We start from the raw sequence: 22,653 nt of genomic DNA on the forward strand, positions 1-22,653 counted from the left end.
TCCTCAGTTTACAACCACAATTGAGCCCCGAATTTATGTTGCTAAGGGAGACATTTGTCAAGGGAGTTTTTGCCCCATTTTACGACTTCTCTTGCCACGTTCATTGAGTGAATCCTGCCGTTCTTAAATTAATAACACAATTGTTAAGTGAATCTGGCTTTCTCATGGACGTTGCTGGTGAGAAGGTCACAAAAGGGGGAACATGTGACTCTGGGACGCCGCGACTATCCTAAATGTGAGGCAGTTGTCAAGTATCCAAATGTAAATCACCTGACCCATGTGGGGGCTGCAACGGTCGTAAGTGTGAAAAATGGTCGTAAGTCGCTTTTTTCAGGGCCGTTGCAACTTTGAACGGTCACTGAACGAACTGTTGTAAGTCGAGGACTACCTATAATTTGTGGGAGTGAAACTCTGGGAGCTACTCCGCTTTATAATGTCAGAAAATGAGAATACAAATCTATTTCTGGGGTCATTTTGGGATTCTTCTGCCATCTACTGTCTGATTGTGGGACTGCACAAAGATCGACCTTTGGGCATCCAATTTTAAAATATTCTCAACTTTGGGGAAAATAATTGGGACATTTTAGCAATCCAGGATGGTCACTTCTTTATAATTCTAAGTTTAAGGAATTATAAAGTATAATCGCAGGGGGATAATTGCAGTATTAGCTGATTTGAAAAAAAATGAGCAGGAATTTTATATGTTCCTGTTGGTTTGGCCGTCCAGAACAGTTCCAGTTTCTCTTCTCTTCATCCATGTGAAAAGGAATACAGATAGTCCTAGGCCAGTGATGGCCAACCTATGGCATGCGTGCCACAGGTGGCACACGGAACCATATATGTGGGCACACGCGCATTGCCCTAGCTCAGCTCCAGCGTGCACAGACGTGCCGGCCAGCTGATTTTCGGCCTTCCAGGCCCACCGGAAGTCAGGAAACGGGCTGTTTCCGGCCTCCAGGGGGATGGGGAAGGCCGTTTTCTCCCTCCCCAAGCTCCTAGAAAGCCTCTGGAGCCTGGGGAGGGCGAAAAATTCGCCTTCCGGTCCAACCGGAAGTTGGGAAATGGACCATTTCCGGCCTCCGGAAGGCCTCTGGGGAGGTGGGAAGGCTGTTTTTGCCCTCCCCAGGCTCTTAGAAAAACAGGCCTACCGGGCCCACTGGGCCATCGTGTGCCAAAAATGGGGGAAGCGCAGGAGGTCGCATGCGCATACACGGGGGTTTGGGGCACATTGAATTATGGGAGTGGCCACGCACATGTGACCCCCACCCCGCTCCCCTCACTTTTGGCACGCGACGGCAAAAAGGTTAGCGATCACCGTCCTAGACCATTCGCTTAAGTGATCGTTCAGAGTCACAAAGGCACTGAAAAAAAGTGACTTATGATAGTTTTTCACACTGTACGACCGATCACAATTTGGATACTTGACAAGTGGCTCATATCTGGTGGTGATGCTGAGAGGTTCAGGCAGACTGATGGGGTCAGGCACTAGAAGCCAATGGGCACCCATCAGTCTTTTCTTATTTTCCCTTTTAGGTGCAGATAAATTGAAGGAGGAAGAACTGATCCAGGAATGGTTCACCCTGGTCAATAAGAAGAATGCCCTGATCCGGAGACAGGATCAACTACAGCTGTTGTGAGTAGGAGAAAGTACAAGTACGGTACAATTACACTTACATATAAAGGCAGTCCTTGGGAGTGGTACGGTGGCCTAGAGGTGGAGCTCTCGTCTCACAAGCAGAGGCTGTGAGTTCAATCCTAGGTAGAGGCAGATCTTTCTCTCTCTTGGCACAATGAGAATATAGCTGCCGAACAAAACTCCGCACTGGCGACAGGAAAGGCATCTGGCCAGTAAAAAACTCAGCTCCATTCAGTTGTCCAGACTCCACCCGGCAAGGGATTATGGGGTCATTAAAAGAAGATGATACAGGTAGTCCTTGATTTACAACAGTTGATTTAGTGACTGTTCATAGTTATAACGGTCCTGAAAAAAGTGACTTATGACTGTTTTTCACACTTAACAACCGTCGTGGCATCCCGATGGTCACCTGATCCAAAATTCAAATGCTTGACAATTGACTCATATTTATGACAGTTGTCGCATCCTGGGGTCACGCGATTCCCCTTTTGAGATCTCCTCCCAAGCAGAATCAATGGGGAAACCCGATTCGCTTAACAACCGTGGGACTAACTTAACAGCCGCAGTGATTCACTTAATAACCGTGGTGAGAAAAGTCGTAACCAGGAGGCAAAACTCACTTAACGGATGTTTCACGTAGCCCACAGAAATTTTGGGGTCAATTGTGATTGTAAATCAAGGACAACCTATAGTTCCCGACCTACGACCATAATCAGGGCTGCAATTTCTGCCGTAATTTAGTCCATTCGTAAAATGAGCATCACGTGACTGGATCCGATTTGAGAGCATTTTTTACTATGGCCATCAAGTGAATCATACAGTCATTAAATGAATTACACAATCGTTCAGTGTATCACAACGTTGTCGAGTGAATCCGGATATCCCCAGTTAACTTTACAAATCACGATTACAGTAATTGACTACAAGATTCTTATCAGTGCCAGTCAGTGGACAAGCACCCAAATTGCAATCCAGAGACCACTTGGATGATGCAGTGGTCATAAGTGCGAGGACCAGTTGTAAGTCAATTTCCCAAGGCCCTCATAACTGAAAATAAACTTTGAGCTGTTATTAGTCAAGGAACTAAATCTACTTGCCACTAAGTGTTGTGTCCTAGGCTTCCTTAGAAAGCATAAAGCACAATCTTAGTCCCTGTAAAACCTCTTTTATTTACAGGGCTGTGAATTATTGTCATTCCCAGTCCGAAAGGCTTTGCAAACAGTCTTTCAGGGGAATGTATCTCCTTTGGAATGCTGCCAGAGAACTAATTGCCAAACGTAGGGCAAGGCCAAACTTAGTACAGAGTCAAACCGAACTTTTCCAGAGCTTTTGCCGACCAGATTAACTAATTGTTTCCTGCAAAAGCTCACATCCCGTTCGCTCCTCTTTTATGTCTTATGGGAGGGGCCAATCACCTCCAAGCCTTACTTCCAAGTTGACCCTGTTTTCTTAATTATTCCTGTCTCCTGGCAGCTCTGTGCATGCACACACTGGGAACAGGCTCCCGCTGTTCTTCTGCCTCGCTGATGTCAGACTCCGGAGACTCCGGAGGCAGCAAAGAATTACCAGATGGCCTTGGCCCGCTCTCTGCCTCTGATGCAGAGCCCTCGTCCAAGCTTTCCCCAGCCCCCAGGACTGGCCCCTGTTCCTCCCCAACCTCCTCACTGTCTGACTCTGCTGCCAGTTCTGCTGGCCGCCGGCGGGCAACAACACTAAGATTAAAACCAAAGACATTGCATTTCTGTTTCCCTCCTGTGGTTTGAGGGTGGATCTTTAAATGGGACCCCCCTTTTTTTCCCCAATCCCCGAAGTGTCCCCCACGTGTATTGCACCCCGATTTCTGTGACCCTCCTGGAATTGGGCCTGAGTGTTACTGGCTTGTATTTTTCCAGAATTGAAGAACAAGATTTGGAACGACGGTTTGAACTCCTGAGCCGTGAACTTCGCGCCATGATGGCCATCGAAGGTGAGGGCTGGAATCTCAGCCAGATGGTGACACACACACACACACCCCTCCAAGTGAAAAACGGGCACTTGGGCTCATTGTAGCTACCTGAAACAAAAAGCACAAGGAGTTTGGAATTGTGACGTAGGCTTCCTGAGTCATTAAAACACACGAGTAGTCCCAAAAACCTCTTTTATTGCAACAGCTGTGAATTCTGTTCATTCACAGCTGAGTCCCAATTAGTTGCAAAAAGTCCTTCGGGAGAAGTCCTTCGAGATAATCACCAACCTTTATCTCCCTCAACACTCTGCCAAAGACCTAATTGGCAAAGCCAAACGGAGTCCAGAATCAAACAGAGATGCCGATTGGGAACAGAATTAACAACGTTGCTTTCTTGCAAAGGGCCCATGTGCCTTTGCTCCTCTTTTAAGCCTTATGGGAGGGGCCAATCATCTCCAGGCCTTACTCCCGAGTCGTCCCTTTTGTTTTAGCTGTTCTTGCCTTCTGGCAGCTGTGCGCATGCGCGGACTAGGAACAGGCTCCCCCTGTTCCTACTGCCTCTCTGATGTCCGACTCTGTAGGCTCCAGAGTCTGCGGATCACTCCCAGATGGCCCTGGCCCCATCTCAGCCTCCGATGCAGAGTACTCGTCCGAGCCTTCCCCAGCCTCCAGGACTGGCCCATGTTCCTCCCCAGCCTCCTTACTGTCGGACTCCGCTGCCAGCTTCACAGGCTGCTGGCGGACCACAACAGGAATTCGGGTCTCCAGAGGGCCTACCTTATAGGGGTGTTGTAGTAATTCAGATCAAGAAGGTGGAGGGTGGGGATTAAAAACAGAGGTCTCACCTGCCAGCTGCATACCCTATTCTCCTTTTATTTGATTCATGAGGACAGTGATTTATGACTGGGCCTTTTTGATGGTGGCCCTCACATTGCTTAAAATCAGTTTATCCTTGACTTACGGCCACAATTAAGCTCAAAATTTTCATTGCTAAGTGAGACAGTTAAATGAGTTTTGTCCAGTGGTGAAATCACTGGAATCACTGGAAGCTTTTTCTAAAGTAAGTAGAACAGCGAGGGATGGGGGGAACAACTGTGCTGTGCGATTTAGATTCGCTAGTTTTTTTTTTACTACCTGTTCTGCCCCAGCTCCGGATTCCCAAGTATTGTGACATACACCAACGGTCCTTATCAAAGTTATAACGTACCAAGAATAAACAAAAGTCCGGCAAAGGTTGGCAACCAGCCCAGAAAACAAGATACGATAAGACACTCACTCTCCAAAATGCTCTGTAATAATTATACGTTGTTTCCAGCAAGAAATTACTAACTGCATGCGACTTAAATAGGCTAAGGGAGTGGCCAATTATCCTCAAGCCTTACTCTCGAGGAGACCTCCTCCTCCTGAGTAGCCACTCCTGCCTTTTGGCAGCACTGCGTGCTCGAGCATTGAGGAGAGGCTCCTCCACTTCGCTCTCTCCACTTGAAGGAGCCTCTGGAGGTTCTGAAGGCCCTGGCTGAGTCTCTGCCTCTGGCACCACATCCTCTCCAGCCTCCTCACTGTCCGACGCGAGTGCCGGTTGTGCAGGCTGCTGGCGCGACACCACACCAGCCTCCTCGTCATCGGGATCAGCCACGATCCGCGCAGGCCGCTGGCGGGCCACAACACTACCAGTTTGCCTGAACCGGTAGCTTTTATCACTACCGGTTCTACCGGGGTTGGACTAGAAGATCTCTGAGATCTCTTCCAGCTCTATTCTGAATTTTAAAAAATGGAGTCACTCGGCTGTTTGTTATATTTGCTTTTCTCCCCGACTCAGTGGGGAAAGGCAGCCGGAAAAATCTATTTAATAAACCATTTGATTGAAATCCTGTTTTTTCTGCTCTGCAGACTTGCTCAAAACAGAAACCCAGCGGCAGCGGGAGCAGCTCCTTCTGGAAGAACTGGTCTCACTGGTGAATCAGCGCGATGAATTAGTCAGAGATCTAGATATCAAAGAGCGTATGTAAGTTGGCGTCTTTCTTTTTTGCTTTTGTCTTTCTTCCTACGCTCTTTCTTTCCTTCTTTCTTTCTCTGTTTCCTTCTTTCTATGCCCTTCCTTCCTTCTCTCTCTTGCCTTTCTCTATTCTTCCTTCCTCTCTCCTTTTCTTTTTCTTTCTTTCCTTATCTCTCCTTTCTTTCTCCTTTCTTCCTTTCTTTTTTCTTTCCTTATCTCTTTTCTTTCCTCTTCTTTACTTCTTTCCTCTCCCTCTTCCTTTCTTTCTTTTCCTTTTTTTTCTTTCTTTCCTTCCTCCTTTCTCTTCTTTTTCTTTCTCCTTCCTTTCTCTTTATTTTCTTTTTTCTTCCTTCCTTTTTCTTTTCTTTCTCTTCCCTTTCTTTTTTTTCTTTCTCTTTTTTTTCTTTCTCCTTCCTTCCTTCCTTTCTCTTCCTTTCTTTTCTTTTCTTTCTTTTCTCTTTCCCACAGCCCAATTATTCTAGCCACCAGGATACAACTAATGTGTGTAGGGTATTCCTTTTTAACCCCTCAAAGTTCTGTCATTGGCCTCCCAAAAGTCTTATTCCAATTTTTAATTGCTTTTTTAAAAGGATTTTAAAGGAATTTTGAAGGGCCTGAGGAACTGGCACTGAATCTAATTTTCCTTGAAATTAAAAATAGAATGATATACAAGTTTGGGCCAAGCTCATCCATCTTTGCCAAACGTTTCCCATCCCACAAAAGGTTGTTCCTTCCTATTGCAGGTCCTTAGCTGCAGTATAGTGATGAAGGCATTAATGTACTTAACAGAATAACAGAGGTGTGAGGGACCTATGGCATGCGTGCCAAAAGTGGCATGCTTAGCCATATCGGTGGGGACACGAGCTCAGCTCCGGTGTGCATGTGCGCACCAGCCAGCTGATTTTCGGGCCTTCTAGGCCCACTGGAAGTAGGGAAACAGGCTGTTTCCTGCCTCCAGAGGGCCTCAGAGGGTGGTGGTGAAGGCCGTTGTTGCCCTCCCCAAGCTCCTAGAAAGGCTCTAGAGGCTGGGGAAGAGCAAAAAACAGGCCTACCGGGCCCACCGCGCCATCGTGTACCAGGAGCAGAGGGGGTCGTGCATGCATGCGTGGGAGCGGGGCTCATAGAATTATGGGTGTGGGCACATATGCGCGCGACATACACTCTGCTCCTGGCACACGATGGCAAAAAGGTTAGCCATCACTGCCCTATACCATTCCGGACAAATGGTTATCCAATCTCTTCTTAAAAGCCTCCAGTAATGAAGCACCCACAGCTTCTGGTGGCAAATTGTTCCACTGATTAATTGTTCTCACTGTCAGGAAATTTCTCCTTAGTTCTAGGTTGCTTCTCTCCTTGATTAGTTTCCATCCATTGCTTCTTCTCCTGCCTTCAGGTGCTTTGGAGAATAGGTTGACACCCCCACCCCCTCTTCTCTATGGCAGCCCCTCAAATATTGGAAGACTGCTATCACGTCTCCCCTCGTCCTTCTTTTCATTAAACTAGACATATCCAATTCCTGCAACCGTTCTTTGTATGTTTTAGCCTCCAGCCCCCTAATCATCAACCTCATATGCAGAGAGGTTTTCCCCTTCGAATTATAGCTCAGCTTTTCACAATCTGGGCCAGACGGAAAGGCACAAAGTTCAAGATTTGGAATTTCAGGATTGTTCGATCTCAAATAATAATAATAATAATAATAATCTGTTTATGCCTTTTGGAGGGGCAGTGGGCTTGGATGAGGAGGGAGTGATGGCTACGGTGATGAACCTCTCTGGTGAACCGAAGTGATTCTCAACAGTTCAATCCTTCGGGAGAAGGGCGGTATATAAATTGGAATAAACAAACAAACAAACAGTAAAAGCAGAGCATAGATTGGATTTATTGCTGGCCTATAATCGCAGGCAAAATTTCATATCCAGGTAGTCCTCGATTTTTTTTTTTTTTTAATTTGATTTATATGCCGCCCTTCTCCGAAGACTCAGGGCGGCTTACAATGTGCTCAGCAATAGCCTTCATCCTTTTGTATATTTATACAAAGTCAGCTTATTGCCCTCATAATCTGGGTCCTCATTTCACCTACCTTAGAAAGGATGGAAGGCTGAGTCAACCTTGAGCCTTGGCGAGATTCGAACCCTGCAGTAATTGCAGGCAGCTGGTCTTAAGCAGCTTAATAACAGGGTGCCTTAAACCCTTGTACTACCAAGGCTCTTTCAACAATTCATTTAGTGACCGTTCAAACGTGGTGGTGTGTGGTGGCCTAGAGGTGGAGCTTTCGCCTGATAATCTGTGGGTTCGATCCTAGGTAGAGGCAGATATTTCTCTCTCTGGGCACCATGAGAATATATCTGCAGAACAAAACTCCGCATTGGCAACAGGAAAGGCATCCGGCCATTAAAACACTTTACTAGCTTCATTCAGTTTATGGGGTTTTTAAATGAAGATGATTTAATGACCGTTCAAAGTTACAACGGCGCTGAACAAAGTGAATTATAACCGTTTTTCACACTTAACGACCGTCGCAGCATCCCCGTGGTCATGTGATCTGGATTCAGATACTTGGCAATTGACTTGCATTAATGACGATCGCAGTGTCGTAAAAGGTCGTAAAATGGGGGAAAGCTCGCTTAAGGAATGTCTCACTTAGCAACCCGAAATTTTGGGCTCAATCGTGATCGTACGTACGTCGAGGACAATCTGTAGATTATCTCCCAGCTACAGAGATGAAATTAAATGAAAACTGTAGGAATCATGTTGGCAAGGTGAGATCAGAGATATAAGTCGAGAAAATGTTTCGATAATGAGGTCTAGAGCCTTGATATTTAATAAAATCAGGTTAGTTCTTTCCCGTGGAAAGTTTTTTTTTCTTTTTTTTTTTTTTTGGAAAGTTTTCCTCCAATGGAGGAAAGACAAAAAAAAATGGTTTAAGATTCCTATCATGTTGCAGTTCCTTTATTTTATTTCAATTGGAAAGAAAGTGGTTAGCATAAATCAAAATAATTGGTCTTAAAGGCAAAGAGAAAATTAAACTAAAAGTAATAAACCAGCAGCAGTAACTTGCAAAAAAGCATGTTAGTTGTTTGCAAACACAGGATATAGGCCACAAGGGAAAGCAAAGCACGAAAGAAAAGATTACAGCCAATATTTTCTCACTGGGAGCAAAGCTCAATTTATTTAAGACCCCCCCAATGTGATTTGAAATTTTTTTAAAAAACGAGCATCATTAAAACCCTGACAACGAGCCTGCTAATTTTCTTCACTAAAGCTTGCCGGGAACATCTTGGTAGCTATAATAATTATGAAGTAATTAGAACTGATTATAAATGATAAATATTGTAATGTTGATAATTACTTACACAATAATAAAGGCAGGGTAAAAGACAGCCGGTTTGGTCTAAGGCAGTGATGACTAACCTTTTTGCCGTCGCGTGCCAAAAACGGGGGGAGTGTGGAGGGGTCACGCGTGCGCATGCCCACACCCATAATTCGATGCGCCCTGCCTCCCCGCGCTTTTGGCACGTGATGGCTCAGTGGGCCCGTTTTTTTGCCCTCCCCAGGCTCCAGAAGCCTTCTTGGAGCCTGGGGAGGGCAAAAACGGCCTTCTCCACCATCCCCAGAGGCCCTCCGGAGGCCAGAAACGGCCCATTCCCCACTTCTGGGACTGGAAGGCCCGTTTTCTGCCCGCCCCAGGCTCCAAAGGCTTTCTAGGACGCTGGGGAGGGTGAAAACAGTCTTCTCCGGGGCCTCAGAGGGCCTCCAGAGGCCAGAAACAGCCTGTGGTGGGCCCGGAAGGCCCAAAAATCAGGTGGCCGGCGTGCACATGCGCGCTGGAGCTGAGCTAGGGCAACGCTTGCGTGCCCACAAATATGGCTCCATATGCCACCTGTGGCACGCGTGCCATAGGTTCGCCATCACAGGTTTAAGGCTTAAGGCACCAGGCTAGAAACCAGGAGACGGTGAGTTCTAGCCATGAAAGCTGGCTGGCTGACTTTGAGCCAATCATCAGGAGACTGGGAGTTCTAGTCCTGCCTTCAGCATGAAAGCTGGCTGGGTGACTTTGGGCCAATCACCAGGAGAAGGTGAATTCCAGTCCCGCCTTAGCTACCAAAGCCACTGGGTGACTTTAGCCCAATCACTCTCTCAATCAGCCCACCTCACAGGGTTGTTGTGGGGAAAACAGAAGGAGAAAGGAATATTACGTATGTTCGCCTCCTTGAGTTATTTATAAAAGCGACATAGGCGGAATATAAATCCCTAAATAAAATAAAATAACCTAATAAAGAAATAAAAACAAGGGCGAGACCTAACAAAGCTTTCCTTGGTTCCCTCCCTCAACCTTTCCCTCCTGCCTTCCTTCCTGTCGCGCCCCCGAAATCTCTCAGAGCTCTGGAAGAAGACGCCAGACTGGAACGAGGCTTACAGCAAAGACGTCACAAGATGAGTCGGCGGGAAAAGTGCCGCGTCAGCTGAGAAGGGCTCCTGCCTTCGTCTCCGACACCCACCCTGCAGTGTGGGGTTTCCCGAACCGCCACTGACCTTTCGCCTTCCGACGCTGCTTCCGGCTTGCTGCGCTCTGTTCATGCCCAGGAGAAAGTCTCTGTGGACTTTTCCCCACTTTTGAAGGGCATAAATTAAGATGCACTTAATATTTTTCTTTTTTTTTTTTAAACCTCTGGGGGGGGAAAAAAAAACAAACTTTTGATAGGGATTTTTCTCTCGATCTGGGGGAGAAATTTGCAACGATCTGCTTTAGAAACTTATTTATTGGTTTGCGTGTGTCCGTGTGTTTGCCTTGCCTGCCTGCGTGCATGCCAGGAGGTTCTGAGTTCGAAAACGGGTTCTGAGTTTTTGCCAGAAGCCGCCTTTTACTTTTTGAATGTTTCTCTTTTTTTAAAAAAAAAACCAACAATCCACGCTTGATGGTACCAAAGCCACCGAGTGCCTTAAATGCTTCTAGTGCCAAACGGAATGACGGGCAAAGCTTAACGCCCATCTCTTCCTGAAATTCGAGCTCCTGAGTATTTGCACTAAATTTGTACTGGACTTCGGAATAAATTGTTTTGAAAATACGAACAACAGGTGAGTGATGCAAAGAGCCGGAAGGGAAGAGCATCAGTGGTGGGTTTCAGTTTTTTTTGTACTACCGGTTCTGTGGGCGTGGCTTGGTGGGCGTGGCAGGGGAAGGGTACTGTAAAATCTCCATTCCCACCCCACTCCGGGGGAAGGATACTGCAAAGTCCCCATTTCCTCCCGATCAGCTGGGATTTGGGAGGCAGAGAAGAGATGGGGGCGGGGCCAGTCAGAATTTTTACTACCGGTAATGTGGGTGTGGCTTGGTGGGCATGGCATGGATTAGTGGGCGTGGCAAGGGAAGGATACTGCAAAATCTCCATTCCCACCCCACTCCAGGGGAAGGATACTACAAAATCCCCATTCCCTCCCCATCAGCTGGGACTCAGGAGGCAGAGAAGAGATGGGGGCGGGGCCAGTTAGAATTTTTACTACCAGTTCTCCGAACTACTCAAAATTTCTACTACCGGTTCTCCAGAACTGGTTAGAACCTGCTGAAACCCACTTCTGGAGGGCGTGGATTCATTCACAGCATGGATTCAATCCTAATACAGTACAGGTTAGTCCTTGAGTTACAATTACTCATTTAACAACCAAAGTTACAATAGGACTGGGAAAAAAAAGCTACAGCTAATCCCTGACCACAATCGAGCCCAAAATTTCTGTTGCTTAAGTGAGTTTTGTCCCATTTTACCTTCTTTCTTGCCATGGTTGTTGATTGAATCATTCCAGTTAGAATAGAATAACAGAGTTGGAAGGGGCCTTGGAGGTCTTCTAGTCCAACCCCCTGCTTAGGCAGGAAACCCTACACCACTTCAGACAAATGGTTATCTAATTTTTTCTTAAAATCTTCCAGTGTTGCAGCATTCACAACTTCTGGTGGCAAGTTGTTCCACTGGTTAATTGTTCTCACTGTCGGGAAATTTCTCCTTAGTTCTAAGTTGCTTCTCTCCTTGGTTAGTTTCCACCCATTGCTTCTTGTTCTACCTTCAGGTGCTTTGCAGAATAGCTTCACTCCCTCTTCTTTGTGGCAGCTCCTGAGTTGTTTACTTAGTAACGGGGTTGTTAAGTGAATCTGGCTTCTCCATTGACTTTGTCAGAAGGTCCTGGACTTACAGCAGTTCGTTCAAAGTTACAACAGCGCTGTAAAAAAAGTAACATACGCTTTTCACACTTAATGTTCCAGCATACCCATCGTCATGTGATCAAAATTCAGATGCTTAGCAACTGACTCGCATTTATGACGATTGCACTGTCCCCGGGGTCAGTGGGATCACCGTTTGAGAAACAAAGTCAATGGGAAATCCGGATTCACTTCACCCTGTTAATAACTTAAACTGCAGTGATTCACTTAACAACTGCGGAATAAAATGGAGTAAAAACCCGCTTAATGAATGTTTCACTTAGCGACAAGTTGGGGCTCGATTGCGGTCATAAGTCGAGGATTACCTGTATTGGGAGAGATTTCGGAGTGCGGTGAATGTATGGTGAGGGGTACACATTAAGGGGCACCCCTTTCAGTTGAAGTTTTTGGGGAGCAGGGTCCGAGATTGAAGGTCAATGCAAGTTGATCCCTGGTCACGATTTCCACCCGATCATCAGCCTCCAATATCGGTCTGCGGGACGGAGCAAAGAAACGGACGAGAGCACGGATTTCTTGCAGCCGGTAAATTGTTTCCAGGGTCACGAGCATGGCTAGCAAACCGGTAAGTAGGTAGCCTATAAAAGGGGAAAAAGAAGATAAAAGTGACTTTTCAAATTAACCTGATAGAATTAACCAGTGGAACAGCTTGCCACCAGAAGTTGTCACGGCTTCATCCCTGGAGGTTTTCAAGAAGAGACTGGACTGCCATCTGTCCGAAATGGTGTAGGCAGGGCCTCCTGCTTGGGCAGGGGGTTGGACTAGATGACCTAAAAAGTCTCTTCCAACTCTGTTAAATGTCTCCATTCTCCTCTTCACTGCAATTCTGCTTCCTGGACCTTGGTGGTCCTCCAAGCCGAATGAGCCAACAGCAAAGGGGGGGGGGGAAGGTCATTTAAGGGACTCTTGTGACACCGGTTCCTGGCGGCCAACCCTCCCATTTTAACTTCACGATGACTTACACGTGATGCTCAATTCGTAAAACCCGTGTAGCGACGGGGGAGACACGACGCGGGGTACGAAATCCCCCAGGCCGATGGTGCTGAGCGAGATGAAGCAGAAGTAGACGGACTCCAGAAAGGTCCAGTTGTCCTTGAAGATCCAGAAACAGACGGCCGGGATGACGATGAAGAGGCTCACGGTGGCCATCGCCATCCCCACGGAGTGTCCTAAGGCCACGTGCCCCCGTGGGAAGCCCCAGCGGCTGTGAATGTATTGCACCGGCCGGTACGTTAGGATGGGCAACAGGCCGCGGAGTAAACATCGGACGAACAATATGGTCACCGGGATGCCCACAAAGCAATAAAGGATGCTGATAATTTTGCCCCCGTCCGAGAGAGGAACCAAGTTTCCGTAACCTAGAATCAAGAAGCAACGGAGAGGATTAAAAGCCTGGAAGCTAAAACTCTGCAACGAATGATTGAGGGAATTACGTAGTCTACTTTTCAGGGGTCTCTCCACCAAGTTGGCAACTTTTAAGACTTTGTGGACTTCGTAGCTGGCTGGGAAACTCTTGGAGTAGAAGTCTTTAAAAGTTGCCCAACTTTGGAGACTCCTGGTTTAGTTGAATGAAGAAGAGGATGGGGGGGGGGACGGGGACGTGATAACTGTATTCCAGTACTTTGAGGGGCTGTCACAGAGAAGAGGGTGTATAGGGTCTGATCAGGGAGTTGGACTAGAAGACCTCTAAGGTCCCTTCCAACTATCCTGTCCTGTGCTATTCTTTTCTTTTCTCTTCCATCCCATCCTCCTTTCCTTTTCCTTTCTTCCCTTCCCTCTCTTTCCTCTCCCTCTTTCTTTTTCCTTTCCTTTTTCCTTTCCTTCTTTTTCCTTTCCTTTCTCTCTTTTCCTTCCCTTCCCTTCCGTCTCTTTCTTTTTCCTTTTCTTTCTCTTAATTTTCCTTTCCTTTTCCCTCTTTCCTTTTCCTTTCCTTTCCTTCCTTTCCCTTTCTTTTTCCTTTCCTTCTTTTTCCTTTCCTTTCCTTTCTCTCTTTCTTTTTCCTTCCCTTCCGTCTCTTTCTTTTTCCTTTCCTTTCCTTTCTCTTAATTTTCCATTCCATTTTCCTTTCCCTCTTTCTTTTTCCTTCCCTTCCCTTCCGTCTTTCTTTTTCCTTTCCTTTCCTTTCCCTCTTAATTTTCCTTTCCTTTCTCCTTTCCCTTCCCTCTTTTTCCTTTCCTTTCCTTTCTCTCTCTTTCTTTTTCCTTCCCTTCCATCTCTTTCTTTTTCCTTTCCTTTCCTTTCTCTTTCTTTTTCCTTCCCTTCTGTCTCTTTCTTTTTCCTTTCCTTTCCTTTCTCTTAATTTTCTGTTCCTTTTTCCTTTCCCTCTTTCTTTTTCCTTTCCTTTCTTTCCTTTCCCTCTCTTTCTTTTTCCTTCCCTTCCCTTCTTTCTTTTTCCTTTCCTTTCCTTTTTCTTTTCCTTTCCCTTCCCTCTTTTTCCTTTCCTTTCCCTCTTTCTTTTTCCTTTCCTTTTTTTCCCTTTCCTTTCTCTTAATTTTCCTTTCCTTTCTCCTTTCCCTTCCCTCTTTTTCCTTTCCTTTCCTTTCTCTCTCTTTCTTTTTCCTTCCCTTCTGTCTCTTTCTTTTTCCTTTCCTTTCCTTTCTCTCTCTTAATTTTCCTCTCCTTTCCCTTCCCTCTTTTTTCCTTTCCTTTCTTTCCCTCTTTCTTTTTCCTTTCCTTTTCCTTTCCTTTCCCTCTTTTTCCTTTCCTTCCCTTCCTTTCCCTCTCTTTTTCTTTTCCTTTCCTTTCCTTCCTTTCCCTCTCTTTGTTTTTCCTTTCCTTTCCTTTCCCTTTTTTTCCTTTCTTTTCCTTTTCCTCTTTTTGCTTTCCTTTCCTTTGGAACCTCTTTCCTGATAGGGCTGTAGGAGTGTCAAAGGAGCAAATTATACTCAACGGTTCCCCACCAGGAAAATCACAATGGATTTAGTTCTTAAGGCCTGGTGCAATTTGATGTTCTTTGCCATGGCTAAATGCCAGAAATTTACTTCGCTTCTCCCAAAAATAATAATAGAGGGACAGGATGCCAAGCGGGCCTCAGTGACCTTCAACAGAATCTGCCCCCATGTTCAATAGCAAATAAAAATGGCTTCCCAATTCACTAAGTTGGGCTGAAACACAGCTTGTAAAGCTAGAGCTACGATAATCCTCCACTTACAACCACAACTGACCTTAAAATACTTGTTATTAAGCAAGACAGTCGATAAGTGAGTTTTGCCCCATTTTACGACTTTCCTTGCCACAATTGTTAAGTGAATCACTGCAGTTATCAATCCGGGCTAATGGGGTTTAACTTCTGTAGCTAATCAACTAATTTGTCGGTTAATTTCTGGAAGTCCTTGACATACGACCGCAACGGAGCCCAAAATTTATGCCGCTAAGCGGGACATGAAGTGAGTTCTGCCCCGTTTTACAACCTTCCTTGCCACAATTATTAGGTCAAGGTAGAAACCCGGTTGTGAAGTGAATCTGGCTTCCCCGTTGACTTTGCGTGTCAGAAGGTTGCAAAATGGGATCACATGTCTGCAACCGTCATAAATACGAGTCAGTTGCCAAGTGCTTGAATTTTGATCACGCGATCATGGGGGATGCTGCATAACAGTCGTAAGTGTGAGGACCGGTCCTAAGTCAATTTTTTCAGTGCTGCTACAACTTCAAACGGTCACTAAATGAATGGCTGCAGGTCAAGGATCAGCTGTGTCTCAAGCTGGCATTTAATGCCAAGTGCCACACCTGAGAAGAAAGATGGCATCTGACATTGTCCATCTTTAGCAGAAATAATTCCAGACAAGGACATCCTATTCTTTTTTTTTTTTTTTCATTTTGAACCTGTGAATTTCTCAATTTTGATGGGGATGGCAACAGACAGAACGCAGTTGGTGTCTACTGCAAAGTAACTGCTTTAATGCGAAAATCTCTTTAGAATTGAAGAGAATTAGAAGAGAAAAGAAATAGAAAAGAAGAGAAGAGAATTAGAATAGAATAGAAATAGAATAGAATATTATTATAGAATAGAATAGAAATAGAAATAATAGAAACAAATATAGAGAAATAGAATAGAATATTATTATAGAATAGAATAGAAATAGAATAGAATATTATTATAGAATAGAATAGAATAGAATATTATAGAATAGAAATAGAATAGAAATAGAAATAATAAACAAATATAGAAATAGAATAGAATATTAGAATAGAATAGAAATAGAAATAATAGAAACAGAAATATAGAAATAGAATAGAATAGAATATTATTATAGAATAGAAATAGAAATAGAAAAATAGAAATAGAATAGAATATTATTATAGAAATAGAAATAATAGAAACAAATATAGAAATAGAAATAGAATAGAATATTATTATAGAATAGAATATTATAGAATAGAATAGCAATAGAATAGAATATTATAGAATAGAATAGAAATAATAGAAACAGAAATATAGAAATAGAATATAATATATTATTATAGAATAGAATAGAAAGAGAATAGAATATTATTATAGAATAGAAATAGAAGAGTATAGAATAGAATAGAAATAGAAATAGAAACAAATATAGAAATAGAATAGAATATTATAGAATAGAAATATGAATAATAGAAACAAATATAGAAATAGAATAGAATAGAAATAGAATAGAATATTATAGAATAGAAATAGAAATAATAGAAACAAATATAGAAATAGAATAGAATATTATTATAGAATAGAATAGCAATAGAATAGAATATTATAGAATAGAATAGAAATAGAAATAATAGAAACAGAAATATAGAAATAGAATATAATAGAATATTATTATAGAATAGAATAGAATAGAAAGAGAATAGAATATTATTATAGAATAGAAATAGATTATAGAATAGAATAGAAATAGAAATAATAGAAACAAATATAGAAATAGAATAGAATATTATAGAATAGAAATATGAATAATAGAAACAAATATAGAAATAGAATAGAATAGAAATAGAATAGAATATTATAGAATAGAAATAGAATAGAAACAAATATAGAAATAGAATAGAATATTATTATAGAATAGAATATTATTATAGAATAGAATAGCAATAGAATAGAATATTATAGAATAGAATAGAAATAGAAATAATAGAAACAAATATAGAATAGAATATTATTATAGAAAAGAATAGAAATAGAAATAGAAACAAATATAGAAATAGAAATAGAATAGAATATTATAGAATAGAAATAGAAATAATAGAAACAGAAATACAGAAATAGAAATCGAATATTCTAGAATAGAATATGGCACCCGCCAACTGGAACGAGCCTTCCCCCCTCCCCCCTCCCCAAACGGAGGATCCCGGATCTGCGCGCTTTCCGCCATGCCCTCAAAACACTCCTATTCCAGCAGGCCTGGCCTCACCTCTCTCTTAAACTGTTTTTTAAATTTTTTTAAATTTTATATTTGTCTTATAAATTCGGGGTGTTTAAAATTTTGTTTTCTGGGCCAAATAATTTCATTGTATTTTAATTGGTTTTTTAACATTCGTATTATAGGTATTATATCTTTTGGCCGTTCACCGCCCTGAGGCCTTCGGGAGTGTAGGGCGGTATACAAATTCAATTATTATTATTATTATTATTATTATTATTATTATTATTATTATTATTATTATTATTATTATTATTATTATCATCATCATCATCATCATCATCATCATCATCATCATTAATATTAATATTATTAATAATAATAGAATTGTCCTGCGGAGACCCAACTTGGCTGGGGTTGGACTGGATGACCTCCGAGGTCCCTTCCAACTCTTTTATTACCTGTCCTGCGCAGACCCAACCTAGGGCTGCCTCCGTTCCCGCCCTTTTTCTTTTTTTTTTTCTTGCCCCCTCCCCCCTTCAAGCAAGCTTAACCCGGGCTCCGCTGGCACCGGAGGGCAGACGCGTGTCAGGCGCGCGTCGTGGGAAGGCAGGCGCTCACCAGTGGTGGTGAGGGCGCTGGCGGCGAAGAAGAGCGCCGAGGTGAACTCCCAGGCGGGGTCCGTCGAGCCGTTGCCCAGGGCGGAGGCGCCGTAGCCCCGGGCGGCCAGGACTCGCCCCAGCAGCCCGGCCAGCTGCTCTTCGGCCAGGCAGGGCCGGTACTCGGCTAGCAGCGAAGCGCGGGCGGCTTGCAAGCCGGCCACCAAGGCGCGCTCGGCGGGCGCCTCCAGGGCTGCGAAGACGGCGGCGCCCAGCAGCAAGAAGAGCCCGTAAGCGGCCAGCAGCAGCCCGAAGCGCCCCGGCCGCTCCATCCAGGTGAGCTGAGCTGGCAGGTGAGCCGCCCCGCCCCCTTTGGGGATGATGGGGGGGACTTAAAACTGTTGGAAGTCGAGGATTACCTGTAAGGGGGGAGGGAATGGGAGGCCACGAGGAGATCACGGCCTTGGGATGGGAATGCTGCTGCTGCTGGAGGCTCTACGACTGGCCCTTTTGGGGTCCCTGTAGGTGGGATGGGAGACCACTAGGAAATCACGCCTTTCAGAGGGGAATGCTCCTGCTGCTGGAAGCTCTACGACTGGCCCTTTTGGGGTCCCTGTAGCTTGGATGGGAGGCCACTAAGAAATCACGCCTTTCAGAGGGGAATGCTCCTGCTGCTGGAAGCTCTTGCCTGCCCTTCAGGGTCCCTGTAGGTGGGATGGGAGGCAACTAGGAAATCACGCCTTTCAGATGGGAATGCTCCTGCTGCTGGAAGCTCTACGACTGGCCCTTTTGGGGTCCCTGTAGGTGGGATGGGAGACCACTAGGAGATTATGCCTTTGAGACATGCCCACCCTTTTGGGGTCCCTGTAGGTTGGATGGGAGGCCACTAAGAAATCACGCCTTTCAGATGGGATTGCTCCTGCCGCTGGAGTCTCTTGCCTGCCCTTCAGGATCCCTGTAGGTTGGATGGGAGACCACTAGGAGATCACACTTTTGAGACACGCCCATCCTTTTGGGATCCCTGCAGGTTGGATGGGAGACCACTAGGAGATTATGCCTTTGAGACATGCCCGCCCTCTTGGGGTCCCTGTAGGTGGGATGGGAGGCCACTAAGAAATCATGCCTTTCAGATGGGATTGCTCCCGCCGCTGGAGTCTCTTGCCTGCCCTTCAGGATCCCTGTAGGTGGGATGGGAGGCCACTGAGAAATCACGCCACTGGAGGCTCTCAGGGGCCCTCACTCCTTTGGGGTCCCAGCTGGAAAGAAGAGCCTGGCCTGGGGATGTTGTTCGCGTGGGCCGGCCTACCTTGCAGGCTTGTTGTTGGATGGGGAGGAAAGCAAGAAGGACAGGTTGTTTCTCTATAACCTGTCCATCTCCGGGCTTCAAGGCAAGCTGGCCATTGGACCGAGCCACTGAAGGAACCGTCTCGCCTGAAATACCATTTTTCTTCCTGTACATAATGTGCCAAACCAGTCACGTTTCTATGACTTCAGTCCGATTGGTGACTTTGCTGATGCCCGACGTTTATTTATTTCTTTAGCGTCTCAAGCAGCAGAACATAGAATATCAGAGTTCGAAGGGACCTTGGAGGTCTTCTAGTCCAACCCCCCAAAGCAGGAGACCCTCTGCCATTTCAGACCAATAGCTATCCAATCTCTTCTTTAAAAAAACCTCCAGGGATGGAGCGCCCACCACTTCCGGTGGCAAGCTGTTCCAATGGTTAACTGTCCTCCCTGTTAGGCGGTTTCTCCTTAATTCCAAGTTGCTTCTCTCCTTGATTGGTTTCCATCCGTTGCTTCTTGTACTTTCTGGTGTTTTGGAAAATAATTTGACCCCCTCCCTTCCTCTTTGTTGCAGCCCCACAAATCCTGGAACACTTCTATCGTGTGTCCCCCCCCCCCCCAATTCTTCTTTTCTCTAGACCAGGGGTCTGCAACCTTAAACACTCAAAGAGCCATTTGGACCCGTTTCCCACAGAAAAGAAAACACCGGGAGCCACAAAAACCTTCCCGTGCCTGACTATTCCTTGAGCGGCCACAAAACTAGCATATGTAGTTGAATTAAACGTTCTGTTTTCTTCTGAAACTTTTCTTTTCTTGGATTTATCCATGGTTAAAAAGCTCAATAAATTGCGTGCCGGCGGGTGTCGCACATTGGCGGTTGGGACGCATATTCTGAGTGACAGGGAGCCGCAGCAGAGGGGTGAAAGAGCCACATGCGGCTCCAGAGCCGCAGGTTGCTGACCTCTGGTCTAGACTAGCCATACCCAAATCCTGCAACCGTTCTTCCTATGTTTTTAGTCTCCAGGCCTTTAATCGTCTTAGTTGCTCTTCTCTGCACTTTTTCCGAAGTCTCAACATCTTTTTTTTTGTAATGTGGCGACCAAAACTAGACGCAGTATTCCAGCTGGGGTCTTACTAAGGCTTTGTAAAGTGACATGGCATAACATACATGGACTTACAATGTATATTAATATTTCACCTAAATTAAAAACACAGTAAAATATGAAAGTTTTTTAAAAAAAATCTGTATTCAGATACCGATGTCTTGGCCGTCTAACCATTGAAGGGGGGCATCTGAAAGAAATCAGAAACTGGACCAGCTGGCCATGATGTGATCTACAGTTCGATGTAGATTCTCGTCTGAAAGGAGTGATTTCCTAGTGGCCTCCCATCCCACCTACAGGCAGTCCTCGACTTACAACACTTTGTTTAGTGGCCAAAGTTACAACGGCACCGAAAAAAGTGACTTTGGGCCGTTCTTTCTCACTTAACGACCATTGCAGCGTCCCCGTGGTCAAAATTCAGATGCTTGGTAGCTGACTCATATTTATGACGGTCGCAAGTTTCCCAAGGTCACATGATCCCCACGGGGAAGACAGATTCACTTAACAACCGTGTGACTAATTTAAGAACTGCAGGGATTCACTTAACCACGGTGGCAGGAAAGGTCACAAAACGGGGCAAAACTCACTCAATGACGGTCTCACTTAGCAACAGAAATGTGGGGCTCAATTGTGGTCGTACATCGAGGACTAGCTGTATTCGCAGGACCCAGACTTATTTCCTTTTTCTCAAATAGCCAAGGGCAGCTAAATGCTGCCCCCTGCTGTTCCTGCTTTGCCAAAGGTTACCTTCCTGTTAATTTTCTACAACGACCCTATCAGGTAGGCCAGCCACATCCTTCCTGTCTGGACAGAAGTATTTTTTTTTTTTTTACTAAACTGTAACTTATCTCGCAAACTCGATGTCAGCTCACAACTCGGTAGTCAATTTAACATCCAGGATCAGAATAATATATTTATAGGAACTTCCTCTTGTCAATGAATTAATTGCTTCATTTCCTTGCAAATATGTTAAGCTGCTCAGCTATGCATTCTCTCCACACACGGCTCAGGGAAGGTGCCCAAAATGTATTCTGGGTGATTTCGTTACTGTGGGGGTGAAAAATCAGGTGCTTTGGAGAATTGGTCGACCCCTCAAATATTGCTTCTTGTCCTTCCTTCAGGTGCTTTGGAGAATAGCTGGACTCCGTCTTCTTTGGGGCAGCCCCTGAGATATCGGAAGACTGGTATGTCTCCCCTAGTCCTTCTTTTCATCAAACTCGACATACGTTTTAGCCTCCAGTCCCCTAATCATCTTTGTTGCTCTTCTCTGAACTTGTTGTGACCTAAGCTTCCTGAGTTATTAAAAAACACGAGTAATCCCAAAAACCTCTTTTATTGCAACAGCTGTGAATTACGTTCATTCATTTTTGCAATTAGTTGCAAAAAGTCCTTTGGGAGAAGTCCTTCGGGATAATCACCAACCTTTATCTCCCTTGACACGCGGCTGGACTAGAAGACCTCTAAAGTCCCTTCTGCTTTTATTCTATTCTAGTGACAGAATAAGAGTTGGAAGGGACCTTGGAGGTCTTCTAGTCCAACCCCCTGCTTAGGCAGATAACCCTACACCACTTCAGACAAATGGTTATCTAACATCTTCTTAAAAACTTCCAGTGTTGGAGCATTCACAACTTCTGGTGGCAAGTTGTTCCACTGGTTAATTGTTCTCATTGTCAGGAAATTTCTCCTCAGTTCTAAGTTGCTTCTCTCCTTGATTAGTTTCCATCCATCCATTCTTCTCCTGCCTTCAGGTGCTTTGGAGAATAGTTTGACTCCCTCTTCTTTGGGGCAGCCCCTAAGATATCGGAACACTGCTATCATGTCTCCCTTGGTCCTTCTTTTCATTAAACGAGACATACCCAGTTCCTGCAACCGTCCATCCTATGTTTTAGCCTCCAGTCCCCTAATCTTCTTTGTTGCTCTTCTTCCTTTGGAAAAAACATTTTGGGACATCCTGGAAAGTTGGCTAAGAGGAAGATAACCAGCTGCCGTGCAGCACAAAAGCTGAATAAATTAGGAATTTATCAGTTTGTAACCATATCCTTTCCTTTACTCACTCGTGGTAGGAAGACACGTGATCTGCGTTCAGCAGCAAATTTCAACATATTGCAATGCTTTAGTTTAAGCAGAGGAGGGCAAACCTGCCTCCCCCCCTCCGAAAAGTCAGGGATTCCCCTTCCCCCATTCATTTTTGCAAATGGATTCACAGCCTCAGAGGAGAAGTTAAGTCAACCGCACAATTCATTTAAGAACTGCAATGTTTCACTTAACAACCAGGGGAAGAAAAAAGGCCAGAAAATCAAATGGGACAAACTTAACAACGGCCTTGCTTTAAGCAACGAAAATTCCATTTTCCTAATTCTGCATTTTCAGAGATGATTCACTGCAGATAAAGGAGCTAGTCCCTCACGTTTGCCCATACAGGTAAGTCCTTGAATTACGACAAGGGAGCCCAACGTTTCTGTAGTGAAGCGAGACATTGGTTAAGCGAGTCATTGCCCCATTTTACGACCTTTCTTGCCACCGTCGTTAAGTGAACCCCTGCAGTTTGA

General features: G+C 44.8%; 2 protein-coding genes across 4 annotated transcripts in view; one reads left to right on the plus strand and one right to left on the minus strand.

The window, feature by feature from the left end:
* EHBP1L1 (EH domain binding protein 1 like 1) overlaps positions 1-10,647 on the plus strand; it is a 47,093-nt gene extending 36,446 nt beyond the window's left edge. For all 3 annotated transcript variants that reach the window (XM_034424371.3, XM_034424370.3, XM_087880961.1), the window contains 4 exons: positions 1,534-1,633; positions 3,529-3,602; positions 5,472-5,586; positions 9,957-10,647. In XM_034424371.3, coding sequence (XP_034280262.2) covers positions 1,534-1,633; positions 3,529-3,602; positions 5,472-5,586; positions 9,957-10,044 — 377 coding nt within the window. In that variant the 3' untranslated portion in view covers positions 10,045-10,647. The remainder of the gene's footprint in view (positions 1-1,533; positions 1,634-3,528; positions 3,603-5,471; positions 5,587-9,956) is intronic.
* On the minus strand, positions 10,472-18,049 carry KCNK7 (potassium two pore domain channel subfamily K member 7). Its single transcript, XM_034424346.3, has 3 exons — positions 17,740-18,049; positions 12,748-13,143; positions 10,472-12,363 (listed from the first exon to the last, which is right to left on the minus strand). Exons 1-3 carry the CDS (start codon positions 18,047-18,049, stop codon positions 12,146-12,148), a joined length of 924 nt encoding a protein of 307 aa, XP_034280237.3. The 3' UTR covers positions 10,472-12,145.
* Positions 18,050-22,653: the final 4,604 nt, after the last annotated feature.

The sequence above is a fragment of the Pantherophis guttatus genome, chromosome 18 (genome assembly GCF_059756535.1).
Source record: "Pantherophis guttatus breed Tessera chromosome 18, ASM5975653v1, whole genome shotgun sequence".
Taxonomy (NCBI): Eukaryota; Metazoa; Chordata; class Lepidosauria; order Squamata; family Colubridae; genus Pantherophis; species Pantherophis guttatus.

Coding starts and splice junctions, on each gene's coding strand:
- KCNK7 (XM_034424346.3), bottom strand. CDS start 18,049: ATGGAGCGGCCGGGGCGCTTCGGGCTGCTGCTGGCCGCTTACGGGCTC. Junction 13,144..17,739: donor CAGCGCCCTCACCACCACTG/GTGAGCGCCTGC, acceptor TCTTGATTCTAG/GTTACGGAAACTTGGTTCCT. Junction 12,364..12,747: donor TTACGAATTGAGCATCACGT/GTAAGTCATCGT, acceptor CCCCTTTTATAG/GCTACCTACTTACCGGTTTG.